Source organism: Anolis carolinensis, chromosome 6 (assembly GCF_035594765.1).
Source record: "Anolis carolinensis isolate JA03-04 chromosome 6, rAnoCar3.1.pri, whole genome shotgun sequence".
NCBI lineage: Eukaryota > Metazoa > Chordata > Lepidosauria > Squamata > Dactyloidae > Anolis > Anolis carolinensis.
Genome location: NC_085846.1, coordinates 16,206,288 through 16,232,608, shown reverse-complemented (window position 1 = coordinate 16,232,608; position 26,321 = coordinate 16,206,288). Strand labels below are relative to the sequence as shown.

Genomic DNA, 26,321 nt, shown 5'->3' with positions numbered 1-26,321 from the left:
ACCTGCGGGTTTCCAGGTGTTTTGGCCTACAACTCCCAGAAATCCCAACCAGTTTGCCAGCTGTTATGATTTCTGGGAGTTCCAGAAATCTGGGAGTTCCAGAAATCTGGGAGTTCCAGAAACCAGAAAGGCCAAAACATCTGGGTACCCACAGGTTGTTAACCACTGTTCTAGAGATTTAACCTTCTCTGCTGATCCCACCCAAGTTGACTTCTTTGACCGGCCTCATATATTTAAGTTCCTCTTCCTTCCCCACATAGCAGAGGACTCTCTTGTCCTATCCATTCTCTCTTACGAAGGTCCTGCGGTGAGCCAACATGAATATAAATCCAACTACTTCAATGAATGTGCTCTAGTCAGGACTAATAATAGGTCAATACATTGAAATTAAATAAAAATGAAGGCTTTCCAATTACAAAGGATAACACAATTCTCTACTACAGTGGTTCTCAACCTGGGGTCCCCAGATGTTTTTTGGCCTACAACTCCCAGAAATCCCAACCAGTTTACCAGCTGTTATGATTTCTGGGAGTTGAAGGCCAAAAACATCTGGGGACCCCAGGTTGAGAACCACTGCTCTACTGGGTGGTATATGAATTAAAACTGGGGCACAATATGGAAAACTACCCTTCCCAGGTCTAGCCTGATCTTTTTGAGGTGAGGACAAGTTGGAGACCTAACTGAGGTACAAAGATGAACAAATTCCCAATATTCAGTGGGATAGACACCTTCCACTCCCATTGTAGTGCTTTTGGGAAATAGGACAGGCCGCATGGGACACACAACTTTCTCTGGACACAAAGGGGGAACAGCCAGGGATTACTGCTGTCACTTCCTAAGTTTGCCACTGTCTTGTATCAGTACAGTGGGATCTCCAAACTCACTTCCAAAAATCACCTTTTGCTTGCAAGAGGTGAGGAGCAAAGTAGAAGGAAACGCCCTATGCCATATTAGAAGTAAATGCTAATAGCAGAGTTGGCTATTACATTACATGGAAGACATCATACTGGTACATTTAAGCCTAGTCCATATTATATGGCAAAAGCAGGTGGTGGGATTCCCCATCTGAGCAATGCCAGCTGGCAAAAACCTTCATGTAAGGTTACATGTTACAATGGTACTTTTTTTTCAGTTTCGATGAACAAATTTGGAATAAAATACACCAAACAGAAGATAAAAAAATGAGCAATGCACATGGATTAGAGCCCACTGAAAGAGCTCAAAAGCACTCTTTTCCAATTCTGAAAGTGCCTTCCCTATTAAAGAGCCTGACTAGATTTTCCCCATTGAATCAGCTGTTTATTCGTGAGTCCAGGCTTATGTAAACCCCCATTGATTCGAAAGGTCTGTTCAAGTTGAGATCAACCAAAAGGGTATAGGCTGTAGTGACCTTTGCTATTATAAACTGTTGGACATCACATAGTAACAGAAGTGCAGTAAATAGACCAACTTACAGAGAAAGCAGCAGTGCACAAAGGTATGGGAGAGACAGCAATGATCTGATTCTTTTTTCGTGTCGGGAGCGACTTGAGAACTGGCTAATTTTCCAACTGGGTTACTGTGAGTTTTCCGGGCTGTATGGCCATGTTCCAGAAGCATTCTCTCCTGACGTTTTGCCCGCATCTATGACAGGCATCTTCAGAGGTTGTGAGGTATATTGGAGCCCGGGCAAGTGAGGTTTATATATCTGTGGAAAGTCCAGGGGAGAAATCTTTTGGATATTGCAATTAATCACCTTGATTAGCATTAGAAAGCCTTGCAGCTTCAAAGCCTGGTTGATTCCTGCCTGGGCTAATTCTTTGTTGGGAAGTGTTAGCCGGTCCTGACTGTTTCATGTCTAGAACAGTAAATAACGAACAACACTCTAAAACAGGGGAATTCCAGACAGGAAGCAATCAGGGCCAGCTAACGCCTCCCTACAAAGGATTTCCCCAGACAGGAATCAACCAGGCTTTGAAGCTGCAAGGCTCTTCAATGCTAATAAAGATAGCCAATTGCAACATTCACACTTGCTTCTAACAGACAAGAGTTTTTTCCCACCCTGGACCTTCCAGATACATAAACCTCACTTGCCTAGTTTCCAACAGACCTCACAACCTCTGAGGATGTCTGCCATAGATATGGGTGAAACATCAGGAGAGAATGCTTCTGGAACATGGCCATACAGCCCGGAAAACTCACAGCAACCCATTGATTCTGGCCATGAAAGCCTTCGACAACACAATTTTCCAACTGTTTACCATTACATGCAGACATACAGGAGATAGCCAAAGTTTTCTTTAAAAATCCACCAATAGCATCCATGTAGGACAGTTTCCAGAGGTGAGGATGCTTTCAATGGAATGTCATTTCAACCAGAGCAGGGAAGAAATGAAAGGCTAAAGAACCAGCAGTCATGTTGATGAATAGGGCCCTGAGATCACAGGGTTCAAATGGAAAGGTCTGTCAGTATCAGCAAGTCAATTCCCCTCCAGTTATCACCATTTCTAGCCTACTAATTGTATCCAGCTTAAAAGCAGCTTATTTGGAAAGCTGTCCAGTTCATGTTTGATGGAGATGCAGTCTGTCGATAGCCCGGACCTCAACACAGCTTCAAAGGAAAACAAAAAGAGGAATGTTTTCTCCACCTGAGCATTCCCAGTTTTGTCCACTGTCAGTTTGCACCAAAAAAGTTTACTAGCAAAAACAAGAGAGATTGGAGCCCAGTTCATTCAAGCGTATTTTGTCAGTTCTTTTTAAAAAAGTATACTGATAGTATAATGAAAATAGGGGAAAACTTTTTAACAATATACAAAACATTTTTTTCCTGGTCACTTATGTGTAATTGTTACACTCATCATAGTTGGCCAGTTGTGTAGCTAGCTATGCACAAATCTGCTCAACAGTCAATTCACATTATGCCCCAAAATATCTTTCCTTCATTAGCTCATTCTGTCGTTCGCTAGTCTGGCTCCTTGAGAAGATATGCAAGATTTTCCTCTCTCACACATATCTCCAAACAGAAAGGCGCTTTCTTCAGTGAAACCATTCTCCGAAACCATTTAACGCCTTCCTCCTCCAGTCTTACACCCAGACTGGGGCTGGAGTCCCATAGCAAGAGTCCTTCCCTGCAATGCAAAGAGCAACCAGTGTGGGATATAGGGAGAGAAACAAAATAATACAGCCAGTGACTTGATATCTAGAAACACATAAGAACACATGGATAGATGAAGAGATAAAAAGAAAATTGTGAACAGATAAATAGATAGAAGGCTGGCTAGACACGGATAAATATTCAGATATATTTAAAGTTGGTTAGGAAAAAAAAGTAAGAATTATCTGGAGAAACTGAGGCCAACAAAAATACCAAAATGTCTATATATTTTTCTCTGTTCATTCTTAACCCATTCCACTCTGTTCACATTGAACAAGTGTACTACTTGTCCCCACAAAGATCAATAGGGGAAAAATGATTTACCAGCTCAATTGTCCTTCTATCTGCTTAACAAAAACAGTTCCAAGGTTGGACAGAAAAAAAACCCAGAGTCAAATAGCGAGCCACAATTAGGTTGAGTGAAAATGAATCAACCACAAAGATGTGGAAGATGTCATGAACAGACAATGTGTTTTCTAACGGCATCTGTGATGTGCCATGTACGGATTCCAGATGAATGAGAGTTATGGAAATACCCAGTTTATTCTTCAGCACATCCAAGGATGTCCCAAGTCTTGGAGTTAATATAATAAATTGTAGAGAATATAATAAAATGAAAGTGATAGGCGGCTATGTACTGACACCCAGTTTTTCAGTGATCAGAGATAGCATGCCATATTGCATCCTGTGATTTGGGACTGCTCATCAAGCCCAACAAGCTTCCAATGTGGGACAAATCACAGGGCTAAGAGGCCAAGTTTATTTCCCTTTTGGGGGGAAAATGAAAGTCCAAACAAACTGATGCACAACCTTTCTGTGCATCGGCAAGAGAATAGTGAGAATCATGGTTGCCTTAGTCCATTTTCCACTTGAACTCAACTATGAGAGATTTGAATGCTACAAAGCTTCTTAAAAGGGCACAAAGAAGGATTGTCTCAACCTGTAGTCATTTGCAGGCCAGGTTTGGTCTGTATACTACCAAAGGTTGACAGATCTGAGAGATGCTTAGAAACTCTGCAGAAGAAAAGCAAAGTCATATGGGGACGCACGGGCAGGACCATCCCAGAGGCAAAGCATCCTATAGTCCAATCTCTTCGTCCTGCTCATCCTCAAAACTGTAGCCTTGCCCTTCATCTTCTTCTTCCTCCTCCTCCTCTTCTTCCTCCTCCTCATCTTCCTCTTCTCTTGCTGCACCACGATTCGAACCCACTGGGCTAGAGCTTTCGGCTCGCAATGGTTCCTCTTCCTCCCCTTTGAGACTGTCCCAGTCTTTATCCATCACTCCCAACACATCCTCCAAGATGGAAGGCCCCAAGTCCAACTGGAAAGAGAGAAGGGATTCAGCGTGTTCCAATGTGGGGCTCTCCAAGGAGAACTGTAGGTCCCCGTTGGGGGACTTCCGGGGCTGCCACTCTTCCGTCCCGGAGTGTTGCAGGACCACAAAGCTTCCATCTGGGGTTGATGTTGCTGGGCTTTGAAGGACGCCATTCCCACTCCCAGGGGAAGACAGCAGTTCGATGGGCCCAGAAACATCTCCAGGATTGGATGGAGTCCCAGGAGAAGCAGCCACTTCTGAGGACAACCCATTGGCTTTGGATCCCCCGTGATTACTGAGGAAGGATGTGTCACCAAAAGCATCTCCGCCTCGGCCAATGTGCATCGTGTGCCGGAAGTCCCCCAACGGGGCGCTGATCATGGCCCGGTCCAGACGGGGCCGCTTCTTGGAGTGGGAAACGGGGGATTGCTTGAGAATGGGCATCTGCAGACAATGAGAGATAAGACAAAGAAGGTGAGAACGTAAGGAAGCATTTCTGTTTGAGTTCGCATAGCTTTCCAGCTAAGCAACTTGAACTGCAAGATTTGCACCTGGGTCCCAATCTCTGCCACCAATTTGTCATTTGACCTCAGGCAAGCCACCATCACATGCTAGATTGGCATCTACAAATGGGAACAGTGAGACACCCACAAGACTGTTGAGGAAGCAGCCATACATTTGCACATTAATTCCATTTGCAAATGGAAAACACAAGGAAACTGTCACATCCAATCATTTGACTCTAGACTTTGGTCTCAATAGTGGTAAGGGCCCTTTAACACAGAGAATTCACAATCTTAGGAAAAATTGATTCAATCACTTTCATTTTCAGTGGTGATCCAAAACTGAATTCTCAACTAGCTGGCTAATGCCAAAATAATGCATCATCGTAAACAGTCATCATTTTGCTTTCATGTAATTGTCACTGTCCATGGTTATTGTTTTGCCTTTGCCTCTGACCTCAATGTTTACAATTCTTCCCTCCATCCCTGTTCACAGACATACCTACAATTTAGGATATCACTTCATCAAAGTAGATTCAAGTTCATAACAGCTTCTAGCCTAATACAGGGAAAGGCAATGACCAGGGGTTAGGGAGCAGCACTACATCTAATTCTTCACAATGTTTTTGTGACTTTTTTGGTGCGCATGTTCATACCCTTTCAAGTCACATGTTGACTCCCTGAGTTCATTGGGTTTTCTTTTTGCAAGGAATATTCAGAGGTGGTTCTGCCAGTTCCTTGTGTTCAAAGCTTGCCAAGAAAACCCCACGACAGGGGGTGCCTTAGGATCACCACAAGTCAGAAATGACTTGCACTCAACTACCACCTTCTCAGTTGTGGAATAGACTGTATTACAGGTTGTGGACTCTCCTTACCATGGAAACTGGATAGCCATTTCTTGGTGGTGCTTTAATTTAGCATCCTTGCATGGCAAGAGGTTGGACCAGAAGTCTCTATTCCACAAGCACTCTAGTCCTCAGTTAGGATGTTCCTCTTTCACATCCACAACCCACAAGACAATGTACAACCAGCTCCTAGAATGAGAAAAGCCTAGGATGCCCTTCATCCAGAAACCCAGGATCCTTGGGATCTTGGAGGACATGAAAGAAAGCAGTGGGGGTCTGCTAGAAACAGTTGCTTTTTGAGACAAACCCCAAGATTGAGACTGGATTTCAGCACCAAATTAGCACCAGGATGATCCAAAGTCTCAGGAAAAGTCCTTGGCTTCACTAGAGGATGGAAACTAAGCTAAGTCAATGCAACTCAAATGGACCCATGCTCTCCCCTTTTCCATCTCCATCACCTTTGTTGCTTACTTCCCTTCTGATAGATTTGAGATTGTAAGCTCCTCAGGACAGGGACCTATATTTATATACTCTGCAGAGTATTCCACATGTATTGATAATGGCAGGATCCATGACGCAGGGAAGGAATTTTGGGTTCTGGGTGTTTCCACCCATACCATACAAATCTCTCTCTTGTTTGCTTTGTATTGCACTTTTTATTAAATTTTAAATAGATACTATCCAAGAACGGAGCCCCGGTGGCAAAGTGTGTTAAAGCACTGAGCTGCTGAACTTGCAGACCGAAAGCTCCCAGGTTCAAATCCTGGGAGCGGCTTGAGCGCCCGCTGTTAGCTGCAGCTCCTGCCAACCTAGCTGTTCGAAAACATGCCAATGTGAGTAGATCAATAGGTACTACTCCAGCGGGAAGGTAACGGAGCTCCATGCAGTCATGCTGGCCACATGACCTTAGAGGTGTCTACGGACAACGCTGGCTCTTCGGCTTAGAAATGGAAATGAGCACCAACCCCCAGAGTCAGACATGACTGGACTTAACATCAAGGGAAACTTTTACCTTTACCTATCCAAGAACAGCACAACAAAAGTATTAAATATTCACAAATAGAAGAGCTGAAACATGGAAAAGAAAACAGAATACATGAACATATATAATAATTCAGGTTGGGTTTCCTGATCTGGAAATCCAAAATAGTCCAAAAACCCTAAACCTTTTGACACCAGCCGCCAACTTTCATTTTTGGGGAAAGAGGGCTACTTACACATCGAGCATCCACTGACTTATTCCTCAAGGCATCCCTTTTGTTCCACTATTATTAGACATTTCAGAAAAGGGAAACTCAATCTGTACAAATATATAATTGACTACAATTAGAGCTAACCTTATGCTAAACCTTGATGGTGTTGTCGTTGTAAGCCTCCAAGTCATTTCCAACTCCAGTGACCCAAAGTGAACTTATCACGGACAAGACTTGTTCAAAGGCCATTGCCTTCCTCTGAGGCTGAGAGCCCTTCCACACAGCCATACAACCCAGAATATCAAGGCTGAAAATCCCACAATATCTGCTTTGAACTGGGATATCTGAGTCTACGCTGCCATTTATTCCAGTTCAAAGCAGATAATGTGGGATTTTATTTAGTTGTGTGGAAGGGGCCTGAGAGTCCATTGCTCTGCCCAAAGGCATCCAGTGTTCGAAAGGCGATTTGAACCCGGGTCTCAGGTTGTAGCCCAAGGCTCAAACCATCTTATGTTGGCTCTCAACACTAAATGATCCCTAGAATCATAATAATACAGTAGAATTAATGCAGTTTGGCACCACTTTAACTGATGTGGTTCAATGCAATGGAATTATGGCAGTTGTGGTTTTATAAGCGTTCTCTGTCAAAGAACTCTGGTGCATCACCAAAGTGTAAAACCCATTGTTCCATAACATTGAGCCACGACTGCTAAAGTGCCATCGAACTGCATTTATTCTACAGTGTAGATGCACTCCAAATCTAATACTCCATGCTAAGACATTACATATCAAATAGAAAAAAAATCCAAAAAAGAAAAATATTATTCTACCATTTCAGAGCCAAGTTAATTATCCTACTTTCCCTATCTCTCTCTCGCTCAAGGTGTGATGATCTAATAGCCAGAGATGATTCACGTTTTTAATGGGTGCAATGAAGCCACACTGGGGGTAGGAGACGCGGTCTGGACAAGAACTCGGATGACGGAGAGCAGCTAGAGAAGGGTGGGGAGGAGGCGGTAAAGTGAGGAGAAACCCGAAAGGCATCTTCCCTGCCTTCCAAGATCAGAAAGCGCTGACGGATGTGGAAAACAGGGCAGAGAGTCGAGTCAGCATTGGGAGGGGGAGAGTGAGGGAGCCCCGGCTTGACAGGAGGCAGGGAATTCTGGCTTCCATCATCCTCTTCCTTGAAGCCTGCTGGGTTCCCACTCCCTTTCCACATGGTACAAGGATGGGCTGCTCAAGCCCCACTTTGCTTTTAACCCATCAGATGCCAAAGTCATCTTTGGAATGCATAATTAAGATGGGAGCTCTCTACTCTCCAGGTTTTGATGTTTAAAAAATACAGAATTGGAGGAGGCCACAAGGGACATCCAGTGCCTTACAGGCACATACAATCAAAGCACTCCAGTCAGATGGCCATCCCACCTCTGTTTAAATACAGAACATTATCATTTATTAAAATACAGATTAAGGATCTCTCACCCAAAATGCTTAAGGTAAAGGTAAAGGTTTCCCCTGACGTTGTCCAGTCATGTCTGACTCTGGGGGTTGGTGCTCATCTCCATTTCTAAGCCGAAGAGCCGGCATTGTCCGTAGACACTTCCAAGGTCATGTGGCCAGCATGACTGCATGGAGTGCTGTTACCTTCCCACCGGAGCAGTACCTATTGATCTACTCACATTGGCATGTTTTCGAACTGCTAGGTTGGCAGGAGCTGGAGCTAACAGCAGCCGTTCACGCCGCTCCTGGGGTTTGAACCTGGGACTTTTCAGTCCGCAAGTTCAGCAGCTCAGTGCTTTAATGCACTTCGCCACCGGGGCTCCTTAGGAACATCTATTATTATTATTATTATTATTATTATTATTATTATTATTATTATTATTATTACTTCTACTACTACTACTACTATATTTATACCCCAAAGGGGATTCGTATTGTGGTTTGGCTTCAAGTCCTTTCTGACATATGGTCACCCTATATGGTGACACGATCAGGAGGCTTTCTGGGGCTGAGAGTGTGTGATTCACCTAACGTTGCCCAGTGGTTACCCGTGACTGAGAAGGGAATATAATACAATATATTATAATAATATAATACGCTGTGCGTATCGAGTCCCTCCGGGGAGAGGGTGGTGGAGTATAAATAAATATTTCTTATTATATATGTAACGAGAGGAAATGGGATCAAAGTCTAAACACAAAATTGATTTCTGTTTCATATATACCTTATACACATAGCCTAAGGTAATTTATACACAAAATTTTAAATAATTTTGTGTATAAAAGTTTATAATATTTTAATTTCTTACCCATCTCTCTTTATGGCTTGAGGTGGGGCACAACATAGTTAAAATACATTATTATACTAAAATACATTCCATAAAAATCACCTATTAAAACATTTCAACATGCATTATGTCCATTGAACCACAAGAAAGCAAAATAATCTCTATGTCAGGATAGATTTACACTGTCATATAATCCAGACTATTAAAGCAGATAATCCAGATTACCTGCTTTGAACTGGATTACATGGGTCTATGCTGCCACATAATCCAGTTCAAAGGAAATAACCTGGATTTTACATGGCAGCTATACAGACCATTTTGGATTTTGGAGCATTTTGGATTCTGGATAAGAACTACTCAACGTATAGATCTAGTCTTGTTTAACTTCTCTGTGGTGGGTATATACAAGTTTACAACATCATGTGCCTTTGGTGGTACGTCCCCTATATACCCGAGTATAAGACGACCTGAATATAAGCCAAGGCACTTAATTTTACCACAAAAAACTGGGAAAACTTATTGACTCAAGTATAAGACAAGGATGGGAAATGCAGCAGCTACTGGTAAATTTCAAAAATAAAAATAGATACAAATTACATTTATTGAGGCATCAAAAGGTTAATTTTTTTGAATATTTACATAATAAAGTCTTGTTGTTATTATTATTAAACTGTAATTTAAGGTAAGACTGTCCAACTCTGATTACGTATATACTTGAGTGTAAGCTGACCTGAATATGCCAGTCAGGACCCTCACTCAAGTATAAGCTGAGGGGGGCTTGAGTATATACTTGAGTATATACGGTATGTCTTTTGCTGCCCTTATAGAAATGCTATTCCAAACAAGAACTACATGTCTTTTTAATATCAAATAGATCAGCCATTGGGGGAATAATGACAATATGGCAACAAGCTGGCATAATCTCCACATGCCCACAAAGAGCAAATCTGATCAAACAACAGTAGCACATCCTAACTAACCTGGTTTGTCGTCCCACTTTTTCAACTGCTTTTGAAATGTTCCATTTTCTCTCTCCTGCTCCCACTTTTCCTCTTTGTCCTCAGTTTACCTCAACTGCTGCAAAGGGAGTTCAAAATGTGCAGAAGCAAGAAATGCCGCAAGGGGGAATCAGAAAGGAGGAAGGAGAATCTTGCCAGGAGGCTCAGGTAAGAACAAATTGTTGCAGCCTCTTTTAACTTGTACGTTCTTCCTCTGTAATAACTCTTCTGTCTTTATTAGGCTCTGGTGCCACTTGGCCACATGGAAAATGTGGATGGTGTGTGATGGTCTCCAGTATCTGACGGGCTACTCCACTAAGATACAAAGGATACAAGAGCAGGGAGGGAGCCCAGTGTGGTCAACATAAACCTGGCTTGACATATACACCTTTTTCTCCTGAGCTGCAATGCCCCAAGACATTTAAAATAAATATAACAAGGGATCAAGACAGGTACAGTATAAAGAAAAATAGCTGGAATTGACAAGAAAGATTAAATCGGCTCTGAATAGTGAAAGTGGGGTTTCAATGTCTGGGTCTGCTTCCTCTTTGCTTGCATATAAATGGACTGCTGCTGATCAAATATCATGCTTAAGTATTTGGCTTTTTGTAAAGTCATTGCTTTAGTGATATTATTGTTAGTATTCCTATTTTCTGCTCTTAAAGCAACAATGTCTAAGGAAAAATTTTTGTATAGATAGGAGGCCTTGCACTTGGGAAAAAGGGTGGGCAACCTCTTGGCCTTTCAAGTGCTGCTGGACTGCACCTCCTATCATCCTTTCACAACTGGCTGTGCTCTACGGTTGATGGGAGTTGCATTCCAACATCATTTGGGGGGACAGCCGTTGCTCTGTTTTGTCTTGAAAAATGATTTTTGAGGGACTCATGCTCCAGGATTGTGACAATACGAAGCAAAGTGCATATTCTCTTCCAAGATTAAAATATGATTTTTTTTCATCCATGCAGAGAGGAAAGGACTGCAATGCACATATTACTTGTTATAAATGAAGAGAGACTTATTAAACATGTTACCAGGCTTCACAGGAGCCCTCAGTGGCACAGCGTGTTAAAGAGCTGAGCTGCTGAACTTGCGGACTTAAAAGTCACAGGTTCAATTCCAGGGAGCAGAGTGAGTGTGCACTGTTATGTGCAGCTTCTGCCAACCTAGCAGTTTGAAAACATGCAAATGTGTGTGGATCAATAGGTACCGCTCCGGCAGGAAGGTAACGGCGCTCCATGCAGTCATGCTGGCTACATGATCTTGGAGGTGTCTACGGACAACGCTGGCTCGCTTGTACTCCAGGAGAATGAGCACCAGCTCCCAGAGTTGGTGACTGGACTTAAAGGCAGGGGGAAACCTTTACCTTTACTTACTACCAGGCTTCAAATACAATGGAGGATAAAATCTACCTTTGAATGGATTGTGTACTCCCTGAGGAGTGAGAAGCACCAAATTTCCCTTTCCAATAATAAGGGACTGCACTTATGAATGGTTTTGCAAACAGCCAGTCACCCAGGGCCCATTGGCACTAAGCAATTAGCATGATTATTATTCCAGTTTCACTGTCATGGCAGCATCCTGTGGAATCCTGTGGTTTGAAGTCCAATGAGGCAATGAAGCTCTCTGGCTGAGATTTCTCCGTGTTTCTCCCTAAACTCCAAATCCCAGGATTCCATGGAACACAAAAATGTCAGTTAAAACAGAATAATAGCACTTTAATTGCATAGTGTGAAGGGGCCCCTGGTTACCTGCATTTAATTAAGCATCACCAACAGATACAGGCAGAGGCATTTCATTAAAAATAGGTTGCACTTCAGTTTTGAAGGATCAACTCTGTTCTGAATTGATAGTCTGGCTCTTAAGAAGGCAAGGGGACAATGTGGACTAGAAACTTTATTTTGCTAGGTTGTACTAAGCTTAGGAGTGGCGTGGGAAGAGAACGGCACCAAATCCTTGCAACAACAACACAATCTCAAAAGGCGACATACAGACTCCATGCAACCAAAATGCCCCAATTTGTGCTTTTAATGCAAGAGACGGGGAACAGCTGAAAAACTGAATTGCCCGGGTATGTCTTGGCGCTGGCACCGGCCCAAGCAAGCTTAGTCGGCAGCCCTTTGGGACAATCTATCTATTCCCTTTCCCCTCCGCACTTCCCCTCTCTGCGGATGACAGATACGGTTACTAGCCCCTGAGGAGGATGACGGAATTTCCTTCTGAAAATGAAATGAAGTCCTTTGAAACATTCGGATACAGCTGGGGCAAGGGAACACTGGGTGGAAAAGCGGGGCTCTGGAGTTCTCAGGCTCTGCCCAAAATGAGGAGGAAGAACTTAGTCTGGTTGAGCAGAAGAGGTTTGGGAACCTGGGTTCTCAAGCAGATATCCAAGGTGGGGAAAAGGTTGGAAACCAAGCATACCGTATCTTTCAGCTGGAAGCAGATAGGATGTGGAAGATGTAGGTTGGCGAAACCAGAGTGGCTTTTTGAAAGTATGGATTCTCTGGCCAGAAACAGGGTGAGGTAGAAGAAAGAAGGGGAATAGGTGTCTCTATATGATTCTAATGGAAAGAGAAAGCAATAGAGACAATTGTTCACAAAGGTACAACCTGAGAGCTATTAAGGTTCACCGGTAAACCAGAGTTTTTGAGTTTTGGGTCATTCTGAGTCCAGGTTTCTGGCTGGAGATCTGGCTTTATCCGCAGCCCACGCCCTCCCTTGTTTCAAGCCGGCTGCTTTTTGATTTATGGCTGTTCCTCATTCCTCCACACATAAACAGGCAAACGCAACCTTCCCTACCCCATCCACATGATGACTTTCCTAGGACGAAAGATCTTTTCCCTCTGGTGCTTTTGTGATCCATCTCACTAACATTCAGTCTTGACTGACAGGACTCAAGACAAACAGTGCTTTCTTCCCAAATGGGATTCTAGAGAACTCCTGCCCACTTTCCGAAGAACTCCAGCAGCTTGACTTTTATTAAAAAAAACTAGAAGTCTTTATTCCCGACTCCTTCTGGCTCCAATCTCCTAAATCCGACTTGCTCCACTTATAGAGAAGCCAGAAATCCCAGCTCATTGCTATCCCCACTATTTTTTGGAAATTCAGGTGTCTAGACATGCTTAGCCCCACTCTTTTCCCATTTCACGGGTAATCCAGAGGGATTTGTCAGTTGGCAAAACACATGACTTAAAATCAGAGAGAGACCCCAAATGCCATCCAGTCCAACCCCCTACCATGCAGGAACACACTATCAAAGCACTCCCAACAGATGGCCATCAAACCTCCAGAGAAAGAGTCTCCACCAGATTCCCAGGCAGCATATTCCATTCCCACACAGCTCTTACCGTCAGGAAGTTCTTCCTAATGTTTAGGTGGAATCTCTTTTCCTGTAATTTGAATCCAGAAAGCAAGTTTGCCCCCTCCTCAATACGACACCCTTTCAAATACTTAAACATGACTTGTTCCAAGTTGTCTCCACAGCCACAAAGGGTGTCACTGAGCTGGGACAACAACAACAACTCACCTTTGCAAAGGAGACACTCCCAACTGCCTTTTTCCGCCCTACACAGCTCTGGCTGACTCACAGGAACGTCCCGCGTCGTCTCTCTTCCTGCTTTTGTAGTGGCCCCAGTCTGTTGCTTCCACCAAAAGGCAGCGCCAAGTGTAGCAAAAGGCAGAAAATTGTATATCCTCCCAGCGTTCCAAGTCGGATCTTGCCTGGTGCCACTATGATCCAGTTATATCCAGGACGTTTGTTCACGGCTCTCAGAAATCCTCAGAAAGTTTCTTCTTTTTCCTCCTTTCATTTGTCTGCCACTCGCAACTCAGTCTCCGATTCCCTCTCCCTCCCTCCTTTGCCTTCATCCACTTCTCTGTCACGAGCTTCCTTCCACTCCTCCTCTCTTGGGTGGCGGCCTGGAATTTTATTTATTTATACCTGCCTTAAAAAGATGAAATTGTAGATGTCAGTATCTCAAGGAAAGACAACACACACAAAAACCCCAATCCCTACTTGGCAGGAGGAAAAAAAATAATATGTCAAAAGGCAACCAACCCCAAATGTGACAGTGAGCTTGGGAGACAGAAGCCAAGACAAATATTATCCCAAGAAAAAGGAGAAAGGAAATTTAAAAGCGCACACGCACACAAAACTCCGTCCATCGCCTTATAAAGTTCGCCGCATTCCTCCACTTCCGGAGTTGGTTGGCGTATTTGGAAATAGGGCTTAGCGCAGAAGTGGAGGTGAACAGTGTGCCGTGGAGGGCAGCAAGAGACCAAATTTAAAGGCATACCTCTGAAGGACAGGAGTGGCAAGTAAAGGGAAGGAAAAGAGTAAAAGGGATGAAAGAATGTGAGGTGGACAATGAAGACTCCGGCCCCTTCAACACAGCTGTATAAAATCCCATTATCTGCTTTGAAGTGGGTTATATGGCAGTGTGGACTCATATAATCCAGTTCAAAGCAGATATTGTGGACTATCTGCCTTGATATTCTGGATTATATGGCTGTGTGGAAGGGTCCTTGGTAGAAAAACAGACAAAAGGGAAACAGTGAGAAAAAAGGAGGTCTGAGAAGGGGCAGGAATGCATCAGGATATCATTTATGGGGGCATGATATGAAGAGGGCAGTGGTTTTATGAGTGGAAGAACATGTACTACAATTGCTATGATGTACTAGAGAGAGAAAGGGCTAAAAGGAAGCATCATAATGGTATCTGGAAGAGGACAGTATAGCCTAGAAAAAATAGTCAACTATGGATATTGATAGAATTAGTTTTTATCCATTGCTACCCACCTTTCACCTATATAGAAACACCTGCCTGCCTCTGCAGACATAAACCAGGTTTCTAAGTCCTCATGACTGCAGCTTTAAAAACAAGGGTCCATTTACACCAGTGGTTCTCAACCTGTGGGTTCCCAGGTGTTTTGGCCTACAACTCCCAGAAATTCCAACCAGTTTACCAGCTGTTATGATTTCTGGGAGCTCAAAAGGTCAAAACATCTGAGGACCCACAGGTTGAGAACCACTGATTTTCACTGCAGAATCAATGCAGTTTGACACTACCTCAGCTGCCATGGCTCAATGCTACAGAATCACAGCAATTGTAGTTTTACAAGGTCTGCCAAAGAGTGTGGGTGCCTCACCAAAATACAAATGCCAGGACTCAATAATACCGAGCCATGGCAGTTAAAGTGGTATCAAACTGCATTGTCTACAGTGTAGATGCATCCCAAGTTTCTAGTCCTCGTGATTGCTTTTTGAAAGCATAAAGGCAGAAAGATCCCAGTGTTCTGTGCTTTCTATGCCAATTTTCTTCTTTTCGTCGCCTCCGGTTAGGATCCCTTCATTACACCCCCTGATCCTCACAGCTCTGTTCTGTGCCAACGGCTACAGTTTTGCCAGAATATCAAATACAATCAAGCGATCTATGAGAACTAATCACATGCTTATTTATGGGTTTAAATGGGTTTTTAAATCTAAATACATTAAGAAGATTTACAAAATGAAAACAAGATACCACAGACTATAGATATGAGGAAGGAGGGCAGATTAACCGAAACACAGGCATTCCGTTTCAATAAAAATTAACAATAAAAATATTCATAAACATGAGCAATGCAAGCTTCAGACAGGAATCACTTAAAAGCTGACTAATACATCCTGATTTTTAAGGGGTTTTTTTGCCAAGGAGAGAGACAAATATAGTAATAGGTGCAGTGGTTTGATTCTGGAGACCAAGTTTGAGTCCCCAATTGCCCATGAAAACCCACTGGACGACTTGGGTGAGTCACACACTATCAGCACTAGAGAAGCCCTTAGGGTTGCCACAAGTCAGAAATGACTTGAAGGCACACCACAACAACAACAACAACAACAACAAATTTGCATAATTGACATTTAGTGCTTCCAAAATTGCTTCATGCAAAAAAAAAAAAGAGAGAGAGAGATGGACAACAGAGACAGGAGGAAGAGATGACACATTCCATCTCATCAGCTCCTAACTCCACATATACAAATAGAAAATAGAAAATAGAAAAACAGATAGCTCAAAACCTCTTCTTGAGGTTGGACAAACTCTTTTCTTCCAGGGAGTCCTCTTTACAAGCAGGAAGCTGACCAAGTCTGCAATTACTTTATGATGCAAAGTACTTTGCGTATGATCAGAGACATCCTCCTGTTTCTGTATTGTCTCCTTATATTCCATGATCACAGGGACTCAGGGACCAAGAAGGGAAGGGCTGCCTCTGAAACATCTGTCTCCCAACCTGGGGAAAAGCCTGGCTACAAATATACTGTAATATAATACAAAGAAATACAGTAACTTCAGTGAAACACATACTACTCTGTCCACAAACTACTGCTAAAACCACTGACACAGCACACAAAAGGTCCAGGGTGGGAGAAAGAACTCTTGTCCGTCTGAGGCAAGTGTGAATGTTGCAATTGGCCACCTTGATTAGCATTGAGTGGCCTTGCAGCTTCAAAGCCTGGCTGTTTCCTGCCTGAGGGAATCCTTTGTAGGGAGGTGTTAGCTGGCCCTGATTCCCCCAGGCAGGAAGCAGCCAAGCTTTGAAGCTGCCAGGCCATTAAATGCTAATCAAGGTGGCCAATTGCAACATTCACACTTGCCTCAGGCAGAAAAGCGTTCTTTCTCCCATCCTGGAATTATTCCACAGACATATAAACCCCACTTGCCTAGTTTCCAACAGACCTCACAACCTCTGAAGATGCCTGCCATAGATGTGGGCAAGACATCAGGAGAGAATGCTTCTGAAACATGGCCATACAGCCTAGAAAACTCACAGCAACCCATTGCTGGATGAGTTTTGGAAGAAGACTTCAAAATGATGTTATTTATACAGGACCTACTGACTTAGCTGTTCCATTGTACACATGTACATATTGTTCATTCTGAATCAAAAGTTTGCTGAAACATTTTGAATGACTCTTCTTTTTTTGTGGTGAGGGAGCCTAGCCCCTAGCTATTTCTAACTCGGGGACCAAATGTCTCTTAATGGAGAGTTGTCAATGTGGTTTTGACTTTTACAGATTATTCACAGCGTATTTTCTGAGAATCCCTTGCTCCTCCAACGTGACTCTACAATCAACTTCTGGTTTTGCTGAAGGAACTGCATATTTCTAGAGAAAATATCTATGAATCAGCTTCCAATGGAGGTCAACCACAGAGTCACCCTGGAAGACCTAGAAATCCCTAATGCGGTATTCTCTCAGGTTAAAAAAATATGAATTTCTTTATGTATGGTTTTTGATTTTCAAGGTGGTCCTGTGCCCTTAATTCCAATAAATATGGAGGGCTAACTGCAATGCTGCTTTGTTCATTGAGATGTATGAACAGTTCACCCACGAACCTGCGAGTTCCTGACCCCTCCTTGCTCTAGTTGAATAAAGTCAATGGCATTTTCCGCCCATGGATGTTTCTGCTATCAGGGACTTAGCAGTTCAATTCCCTGTTATCGGTAATGTTTACTTACTATTCCCCGCTCACATACTGATGCGTCAGCTAAATGATGCATCGCCATGTGACGCATTGATTGCTTTCTATCTATTAGCCACAGGCTTGGAAGAGAAGAATTAAACTACTAAACCTGGTCCAATCAGATCTGGGCTAAAATCAGGTTGGCTAGTAACAACAGAAGGGAAATCGGGGCGAGCAGAAGCTGGGGAACCTTTGGCCCATCAAATGCTTAGAATTCCCATCATTGTGTTGTTGAAGGCTTTCGTGGTCGGAACCACTGGGTTGCTGTGAATTTTCCGGGCTGTACGGCTATGTTCTAGAAGCATTCTCTCTTGACGTTTCACCCACATCTATGGCAGGCATCCTCAGAGGTTGTGAAGTATATTGGAAACTAGGCAAGGGAGGTTTATATATATGTGGAATGTTCAGGGTGGAAGAAAGAACTCTTGTCTGTTGGAGACAAGTGTGAAGGTTGCAATTAATCTCCTTGATTAGCATAGAAAAGCCTTGCAGCTTCAAGGCTTGGCTAATTCCTGCCTGTGGAAAACTTTAAAATTAGGATAGTAAATAAAGAACAACACTCTTTTAAACAAGGGAATTCCAGACATGAAACAATCAGGGCCAGCTAACGCCTCCCAACAAAGGATTTTCCCTGTTAGCATGGCTATGTCTCAGGATATCGTGGCTATTTGATTTAAGACTTTGGACTATTTAGTTCCATGTGTTGTCGAAAACAGGGGAATTCCAGACAGGAAACAATCAGGGCCAGCCAACACCTCCCAACAAAGGATTTTTCCCAAGGCAGGAAGTAGCCAGGCCTTGAAGCTGCAAGGCTATTCAATGTTAATCAAGGTGGCCAATTGCAACATTCACACTAGCCTCAAACAGACAGGAGATCTTTCTTCCACCCTGGACCTTCCACAGATATATAAACCCCACTTGCCTAGTTTGGAACATGGCCATACAGCCCAGAAAACTCACAGCAACCCAATTTCCATCATCCTTCGTTGGCTGGTGAAGAAGGCAATTATAGGGCGAAGTATCTCTATGGGCAACATTTCTCCGTTTTTAGCTTTGGGGCAGAATAGATGTACAGTATCTATGATACTATGCTGGTTGGTGGATTATGGGAGCTGTAGTCCAGAAGCTTCCTCAAGTCTTTGTTTGTAGTCTCCCTATTAAACACAGCAGCCAGGGTTGAACAGGACGAGAATATAGGTGCTTTCCTGTCTGCTATATCGAATATGGAATCAAGAACCAAAACTTGGAAATTACAAGTCCAACTCTTACATTCTTATTCTGCATGAAGAATCAAATAAGGAGCTGGGAAATTAAGCACCATTATTTATTGTTTATATAAAGTACCAGTGGAGCAGCAGGTTAAACCACTGAGCTGCTGAACTTGTTGACTGAAAGGTCGGCGGTTCAAATCCCAGGAATGGGGTAAGCTCCTGCTGTTAGCCCCAGCTTCTGCCAACCTAGCAGTTTGAAAACATGCAAATGTGAGTAGATCAATAGGTACCACTCCGGCATGAAGGTAACGGCGCTCCCTGCAGTCATGCTGGCCACATGACCTTGGAGGCGGCTCTTCAGCTTAGAAATGGAGATGAGGACCAATTTCCAGAGTTGGACATGACTAGGCTTAACATCACGGGAAACCTTTACTTTAGAGTACTTATTCTCCAAACTCCAGTCTCAAAGGCTCTCGACTTACAAATCACACATTGAAGAAACAGCAATCATGTAAATGATCAAGAACTAGGATCAGTTGCAACTTCAGCCTATACATGCCATATTTCTGAACACACACAGTCGCACACTGCTGGTTACCTTGGGTGCCCTATGCTTTCAAAACTGAACCAACTTCGATATATAAAAGTCAATATCACAGAGAGTGGCCCACATTCAATCCTATCAAAATGTCAAACCAGCCCAGCAAACTGTTACCAGCAATAAGCAGCCACAGAAAAGGGTCCACCAATGGTGCAAAGAATAGGGTAGGAAAACTCTGGTGACTCTTGTGCATTAGAGAATAACCCAGTGGTTGCTTTTAAGTCAAATGTTTGCAACTTGGGGACTGCCTGTATTGCAAAGAATTTCTAAGCAAAACCTACATTAAGGCTGCAATTCAGCAGGCTTAAGATCTTTTAGTATAGTATACTTCGTATGCTATACAAGTTGAACCTATGCACCCAGAACCGAACACCCCCACCACCGAGGTCATTCGAATGTCCACACAATGCCAAGGACGACAATCAAATAAATGCTGTACTAGGCTGTGTCCTGCTGTCCTTTGATATTTACAGTGTCATGGTGAACTCTTATGATAGCGAGGCATCATGGATATGGTGCAACAGAGTACATGTTCATCTTTTAAGTATCTTAGAGTACATCTACACTGTAGAATTAATGCAGTTTGACCTCACTTTAACAGCAATTGCTCAATGTTATGGAATCCCAGGAGTTGTAATTTGGTGACACACTTGCATTCTTTGGCAAAGAAGCTAAAGATCTTGTAAAACTACAACTCCTGTGATTCAATAGCATTAAGACATGGCCGTTAAAGCGGTGTCAAGCTGCATCAATCCTACAGTGCAGGGGCACCCCTTGGAAAGGTGTCTGTCTGATTTGTTTGTGGATTTCTGTTAAGTGGCACGTTCATAGAGAGAGCTGTTGAGTTAGCAAATACCACAGCTGTGGTTTTTCAACTCGCTGATGAGAGATTTGCTGGTCCCTTGGAAGATGCTATCGTTTGCCTTCAGCTTCCCCATCTGTACATTGGGAGCTACAGAAGAACGATCCCTCCTTCCTCAAATGTTCAGACCGCAAACAAGTTTCTGTTTTGCAACTTGCCTGGATAAGGCTGAACCACAAGGTATTATATCACAGATCTCAATGACTTAGAAGCACTGGAGTAAATTTCTCAATATGCGTCATTATACGATTCATCTCAATATACTCCAGTAGTTGTATGTCATGACAATGAAATAGAACCTCTCTATCTTTGAAGGTCAAATATGGAAAAAGTTAGTCGCTTTTGCCTTTTGCTTCTAGGCTTCTGGCTGCTGTGGAAACAGGATGCTGGACTATGGAAGCCTGATTGGATCTAACAGAATTCGAGATATAAATAGAGAGAAACGTAACAGGAAGAGAAACAGGCCCTCTAATTTCTCTAGGAAAGGAACAAGGCAAAGAACATGAGGACTAAAGTGGTTTTCGGTCATTCAGATGTTTTAGGATTTCTGGTTGTTGGCCAACCTGGTTGGGAATTTTGGGAGCTGAAGTCCAAAACATCTAGAGAAACAAAGTTTGGAAATTTCAGATCGGCACTGTAGACTTAATGCAACATGACACCACTTTAATTGACATGGCTCAATGCAATTGAATCCTGGGAGTTGTAGTTTGGTGAGGCCCAAGCACTGAAGACCTTATAACACTACAGTTCCCAGGATTTCGTAGCATTGAGCCATGGCTGTTAAAGTGGTATCAAATCACATTATTTCTATATTGTAGGTGTACCCTAAAAGTCATCCAAACAATCTGTGTTTCATTTTTAAAGCCAGCAAAATTAACATCAAAGTAGGGAGGGAAGAGAATCAATCAATTAAACAATCAGGAGCAACAAGGAGGGAGAGGGAAGCACATGATGCTGTTCAATCGGCAGACTGACACACCAATGACAGAATCCGGATTTATATAATATCCATGGTGCCCTGCCTTCTCCTCCGGCTGCCCTGGGGATCTGGAACACGCTTCCAACATGCCTCCTGCCATGTGATCCTCAAAGGCGCGGCTGGGACAGGCCTATGCCCAAACTGGGCAGGTTTTGCCTGGGGAAGGAGACCAGCCTTGCCAAGTGCAAATCAATTTTTTGTTTTTTACATTGCATGCAAAATATGTTACAGAAGAATCCACGCTGTCCCATGCAATAGCTAGGCCAGTTGAATGTTCATCTTGAGACATACAAATACATTGTAGTTGATAGCTCCATTGAGCCTGAGTAAAGAGTAAATTATGTTTTCTACCGATGAACCATGATTGTACAGAAGCAGCACTATTATTACACATACCAATTGACACATGAACCTTATAGACATGTGATTCCCGAACTCTAGTCCTCCAGATGTTTTGGATTTCAACTCCCAGAAACCTCAGCTGTCTTGACCCATGACCAGGGATGCTGGGGGCTGAAGTCCAAAACACCTGGAAGATAAGTTTTGGAAACACTGCTAGATCAAAACTGACAGCCAGAATGGGTACTTTATAAATCTTTTCCTAAGTCATATTGTCTTGCATCCATATGTGCTGAAAAGTATCCAGCCACTCTTACAATGTGACTCTGTCCCACATAAGTCTATTGATGGACATTAATGTTGCATCTACACTGGAGATTGAATGCAGTTTGGCACCACTTTGACTGCCATGGTTCAATGGTATGGAATCCTGGAAGTTGTAGTTTGGTGAGGCACCAGCACTCTTTGGTAGAGAAGGGTAAAGACCTAAAAGATGGTTCAAGTGGTGTCAAACTGCATTCATTCTATGGTGTAGAGCAGGCATAGGCAAACTTGGGCCCTCCAGGTGTTTTGGACTCCAACTCCCACCATTCCTAACAGCCTCAGGCCCTTTCCTTTTCCCCCTCAGCCGCTTAAGCGGCTGAGGGGGAAAAGGAAAGGGCCTGAGGCTGTTAGGAATGGTGGGAGTTGGAGTCCAAAACACCTGGAGGGCCCAAGTTTGCCCATGCCTGGTGTAGAGGTATCCTATGTCCTTTGGCCATTTGATTTTTCAGGATGAACAATTCCTAGTGGTGCCTTTTCAGGATGAATCCTTTTCCTTTTGTTTGCAACATTTGCTCTCTCCGCCTCCCACCTTCATTGCTCATCCTGTTTGCTCACAGTTCTGTCATCTATGGCTAACTCAGACTTGTAATCCACACTTCCTTCTCAGACCAACCTCACCAAGGGAAAAGAGAAACCAAGCATTCCTGGCAACTGCTAACCCTTCTTTCCTTTTGGTCTGGAGTCTGGACAGAACTCAATATTCCTTTCACAGACTCGAATCCATTGTTGTGACAATGCCTTCTCAAAAAAACCAGAGCAATGGAACCACCGACTTTCCAATTCCAAACCATTGGACACATTGTCTTCCCAACAAACTCAAAGTTGCTCCTCTATCAGACAACAAAAACTATTTTAATAATAATAACAACATTATTTTTTCAGAGCCCCTGGTGGTGCAGTGAGTTAAACTGCTGAGCTGCTGAATTTGCTGACCGAAAGGTTGCAGGTTTGAATCTGGGGAGCAGGGGAGCTCCTCTGGTAGCTCCAGCTTCTGCCAATCTAGCAATTCGAAAACATGCAAATGTGAGTAGATTGATAGGTACTGCTCTGGCGGGAAGGCAACAACACGCCATGCAGTCATGCCAGCCACAAGACCTTGGAGGTGTCTACAGACAATGCTGGCAATTCAGTTTAGAAATGGAGATGAGCACCAACCACCAGAGTCAGACACAACAAGACTTAATGTCAGAAGAAGGGTCTGGAGAACAAGCCCTATGAGGAGCGGCTTAAAGAGCTTGGCATGTTTAGCCTGCAAAAGAGAAGGCTGAGAGGAGACATGATAGCTGTGTACAAATATGTGAGGGGAAGTCATAGGGAGGAGGGAGCAAGCTTGTTTTCTGCTGCCCTGGAGACTAGCACGTGAAACAATGGCTTCAAACTACAGGAAAGGAGATTCCACCTGAACATCAGGAAGAACTTCCTCACTGTGAGGGCTGTTCGGCAGTGGAACTCTCTCCCCCGGGCTGTGGTGGAGGCTCCTTCCTTGGAGGCTTTTAAGCAGAGGCTGGATGGCCATCTGTCGGGGGTGCTTTGAATGCGATTTCCTGCTTCTTGGCAGGGAGTTGGACTGGATGGCCCATGAGGTCTCTTCCAACTCTACTATTCTATGACTCTAAGAAAATCTTTACCTATACCTAACTTTATTTATATGCCGCCACCATATCCCAAAAGAGACACAAGGCAGCTTACAAAGCAGCACAAAATAGCGCCATACAACACATATATGCATCACAAATATACCAAAATCAGTAACAGCCCCAAATGACATAAAACAACACATTGCGAGAAGTAGCTGAAAACACAATACAAATATTCATTGAAAATAAAATGCAGAAATTGAGGGCATCTACGCTGTAGACTTAATCCAGTTTGAGACCACTTCAACTGCAATGGATCAACGCTGTGGAATCATGTGAGTTTTAGTTTTACAAGGTCTGTAGCCTTCTCTGTCAAAGAGTGCTGATGCCTCACCAAACCAGAAAAGTGATGTCAAAGTGCATTAATTCTACAGTGTAGATGCTCCTATAGCAGGCATGGGCAAACTTGGGCCCTCCGGGTGTTTTGGACTTCAACTCCCACAATTCCTAACAGCCTGCCGGCTGTTAGGAATTGTGGGAGTTAAAGTCCAAAACACCTGGAGGGCCCAAGTTTGCCCATGCCTGCTATAGGAGCATCTACACTGTAGAATTAATGCAATCTGAGACAACTTTTAACTGCCATGGCTCAATGCTGTGGCATCAAGGGAGCTGTAGATTGCGAGGCACCAGCACTCTTTGACAGAAAAGGCTAAAGAGCTTGTAAAACTACACATCCCAGGCTTCTATAGCACTGAGCAAGCAGGTAAAGTGGTGTCAGGCTATACTGATTCTACAGGGTAGATGAACCCTAAATTCTCCCTATCTACACCCTAAATTTCCTTATCAGTGAACCCAGGAATCTACTAGCCCAGAGATCTTCTCATTAGGCAACACTGCCTTTCTGGAAAATCTGCTTCCCCTACTGACTTCTCTCCAAAGAGAAACCTACTTCGAATTCTACTTTTTGATGGACCCTTCTCTCCCCAAAACCAAGTCTCCCCATCAGTTTTCTCACCTCTTTCCATCACAGCAGCCAACACAACACCATCCGATTCCCACCATCCGCTCAATAAACTCCACGCCCTGCTCTGCTCTGGCACATCAAGGGTTAAAAGGGCGGGGAAATGGCCCAGGCCACGCCCACTCCTCCACCTCCCTCCTTCCCTACCGTATTTCTTGTAAGAGGAGCTCAGCAGGAAAAGTTAGGAAAGGCTTTCAAAAATAACACAGTTCTTTCCCTTCTCGCATTAGGGGAAAGAAAGGTACAGAAGAGGGGGATGTGGGGAAAGGGGAGGAAAAAAAGAGCCTCAATTGGGTTTTTTCTTTCTTTCTTTTTTTCTGTGCCTCCCTCACCCCCCATTGGCCAACCCAGCCCTGGGATGGAATTTCCTGAAAAGTTTCTTTCCCAGAGAAAGTAATCAGTTCCAGATGGGAAAGGAGCCCAGTGGTTGGTGGGGAGGGATTGGTGAAATAGATAGAATGAGACAGGGAGAAAGGGAGGAGGGGAGTCAGATGTATGGATGGCAGAGGAGAAAAAGAGGGGGAAATGGACAGGAAAGGGAAGAGAAGAAGATGGATTCAGGGTGAAGGAAAAGATCAGTAGAAAGGGGAAAAGAAGGCAGAGGGTGGAGATTGATTTCTGTAGGAAAGACAAAGTACATGAGGAAGAAAAGTGCATCCACACTGTAGAATTAATGCAGTTTGAAACTGTTTTAACTGCCATGGCTCTTGGGATTTATAGTTTGGTAATGCACTGGTATTCTTTGGCACAGAAGGTTAAAGTTCTTGTAACAATTACAACTCCTATAATTCCATTGCAGTGAGTGATCACATAAATACCTTTGGCAGAAAAATAATAAAGTACAGTAGAGTCTCACTTATCCAACATAAAAGAGCCAGCAGAATGTTGGATAAGCAAATATGTTGGATAATAAGGAGGCATTAAGGAAAAGCCTATTAAACATCAAATTAGGTTATGATTTTACAAATGAAGCACCAAAACATCATGTTAGACAACAAATTTGGCAGAAAAAGTAGTTCAATATGCAGTAATGCTATGTAGTAATTACTGTATTTATGAATTTAGCACCAAAATATCACGATATATTGAAAACATTGACTACAAAAATGCGTTGGGTAATCCAGAACGTTGGATAAGCGAGTGTTGGATAAGTGAGACTCTACTGTATTGCCGAAGGCTTTCATGGCTGGAATCACTGGGTTTCTGTGAGTGCTCCGGATTGTATGGCCATATTCCAGAAGCATTCTCTCCTGAAGTTTCACTCACATCTATGGCAAACATCCTTAGAGGTTGTGAGGTCTGTTGGAAACTACACAAATGGGATTTATATATCAGTGGTCCAGGGTGGGAGAAAGAACTCTTGTCTATTTGAGGCAAGTGTGAATGTTGCAATTGGCCACCTTGATTAGCATTGAATGGCCTTGCAGATTCAAAGCCTGGCTGATTCCTGCATGAGGGAATCCTTTGTTGGGAGGTGTTAGTTGGCCCTGGTTGTTTCCTGTCTGGAATTCCCCTATTTTAATAATCTTGTTCTTTATTTACTGTCCTGATTTTAGAGTTTTTTTAATACTAATAGCCAGATTTTGTTCATTTTCATGGTTTCCTCCTCTCTATTGAAATTGTTTACATGAGTGG

General features: G+C 43.3%; 1 protein-coding gene across 5 annotated transcripts; it reads right to left on the bottom strand.

Annotated features, from left to right (window-relative positions):
- Nucleotides 1–1,277: 1,277 nt before the first annotated feature.
- On the bottom strand, nt 1,278–24,815 carry cdc42ep5 (CDC42 effector protein 5). 5 transcript variants are annotated; one of them, XM_062957353.1, is made up of 3 exons: nt 24,681–24,815; nt 13,798–14,215; nt 1,278–4,892 (listed from the first exon to the last, which is right to left on the bottom strand). In XM_062957353.1, the coding sequence occupies exon 3, from the start codon at nt 4,890–4,892 to the stop codon at nt 4,212–4,214; it is 681 nt and encodes a 226-aa protein (XP_062813423.1). In that variant the 5' UTR covers nt 13,798–14,215; nt 24,681–24,815; the 3' UTR covers nt 1,278–4,211. The 5 variants fall into 5 exon arrangements, with proteins under 5 accessions (XP_062813423.1, XP_016851983.2, XP_062813424.1 ...); XM_016996494.2 differs by having other exon boundaries at nt 13,798–14,211; XM_062957354.1 differs by lacking the exon at nt 24,681–24,815 and adding an exon at nt 14,420–14,506.
- Between the last annotated feature and the right edge of the window lie 1,506 nt (nt 24,816–26,321).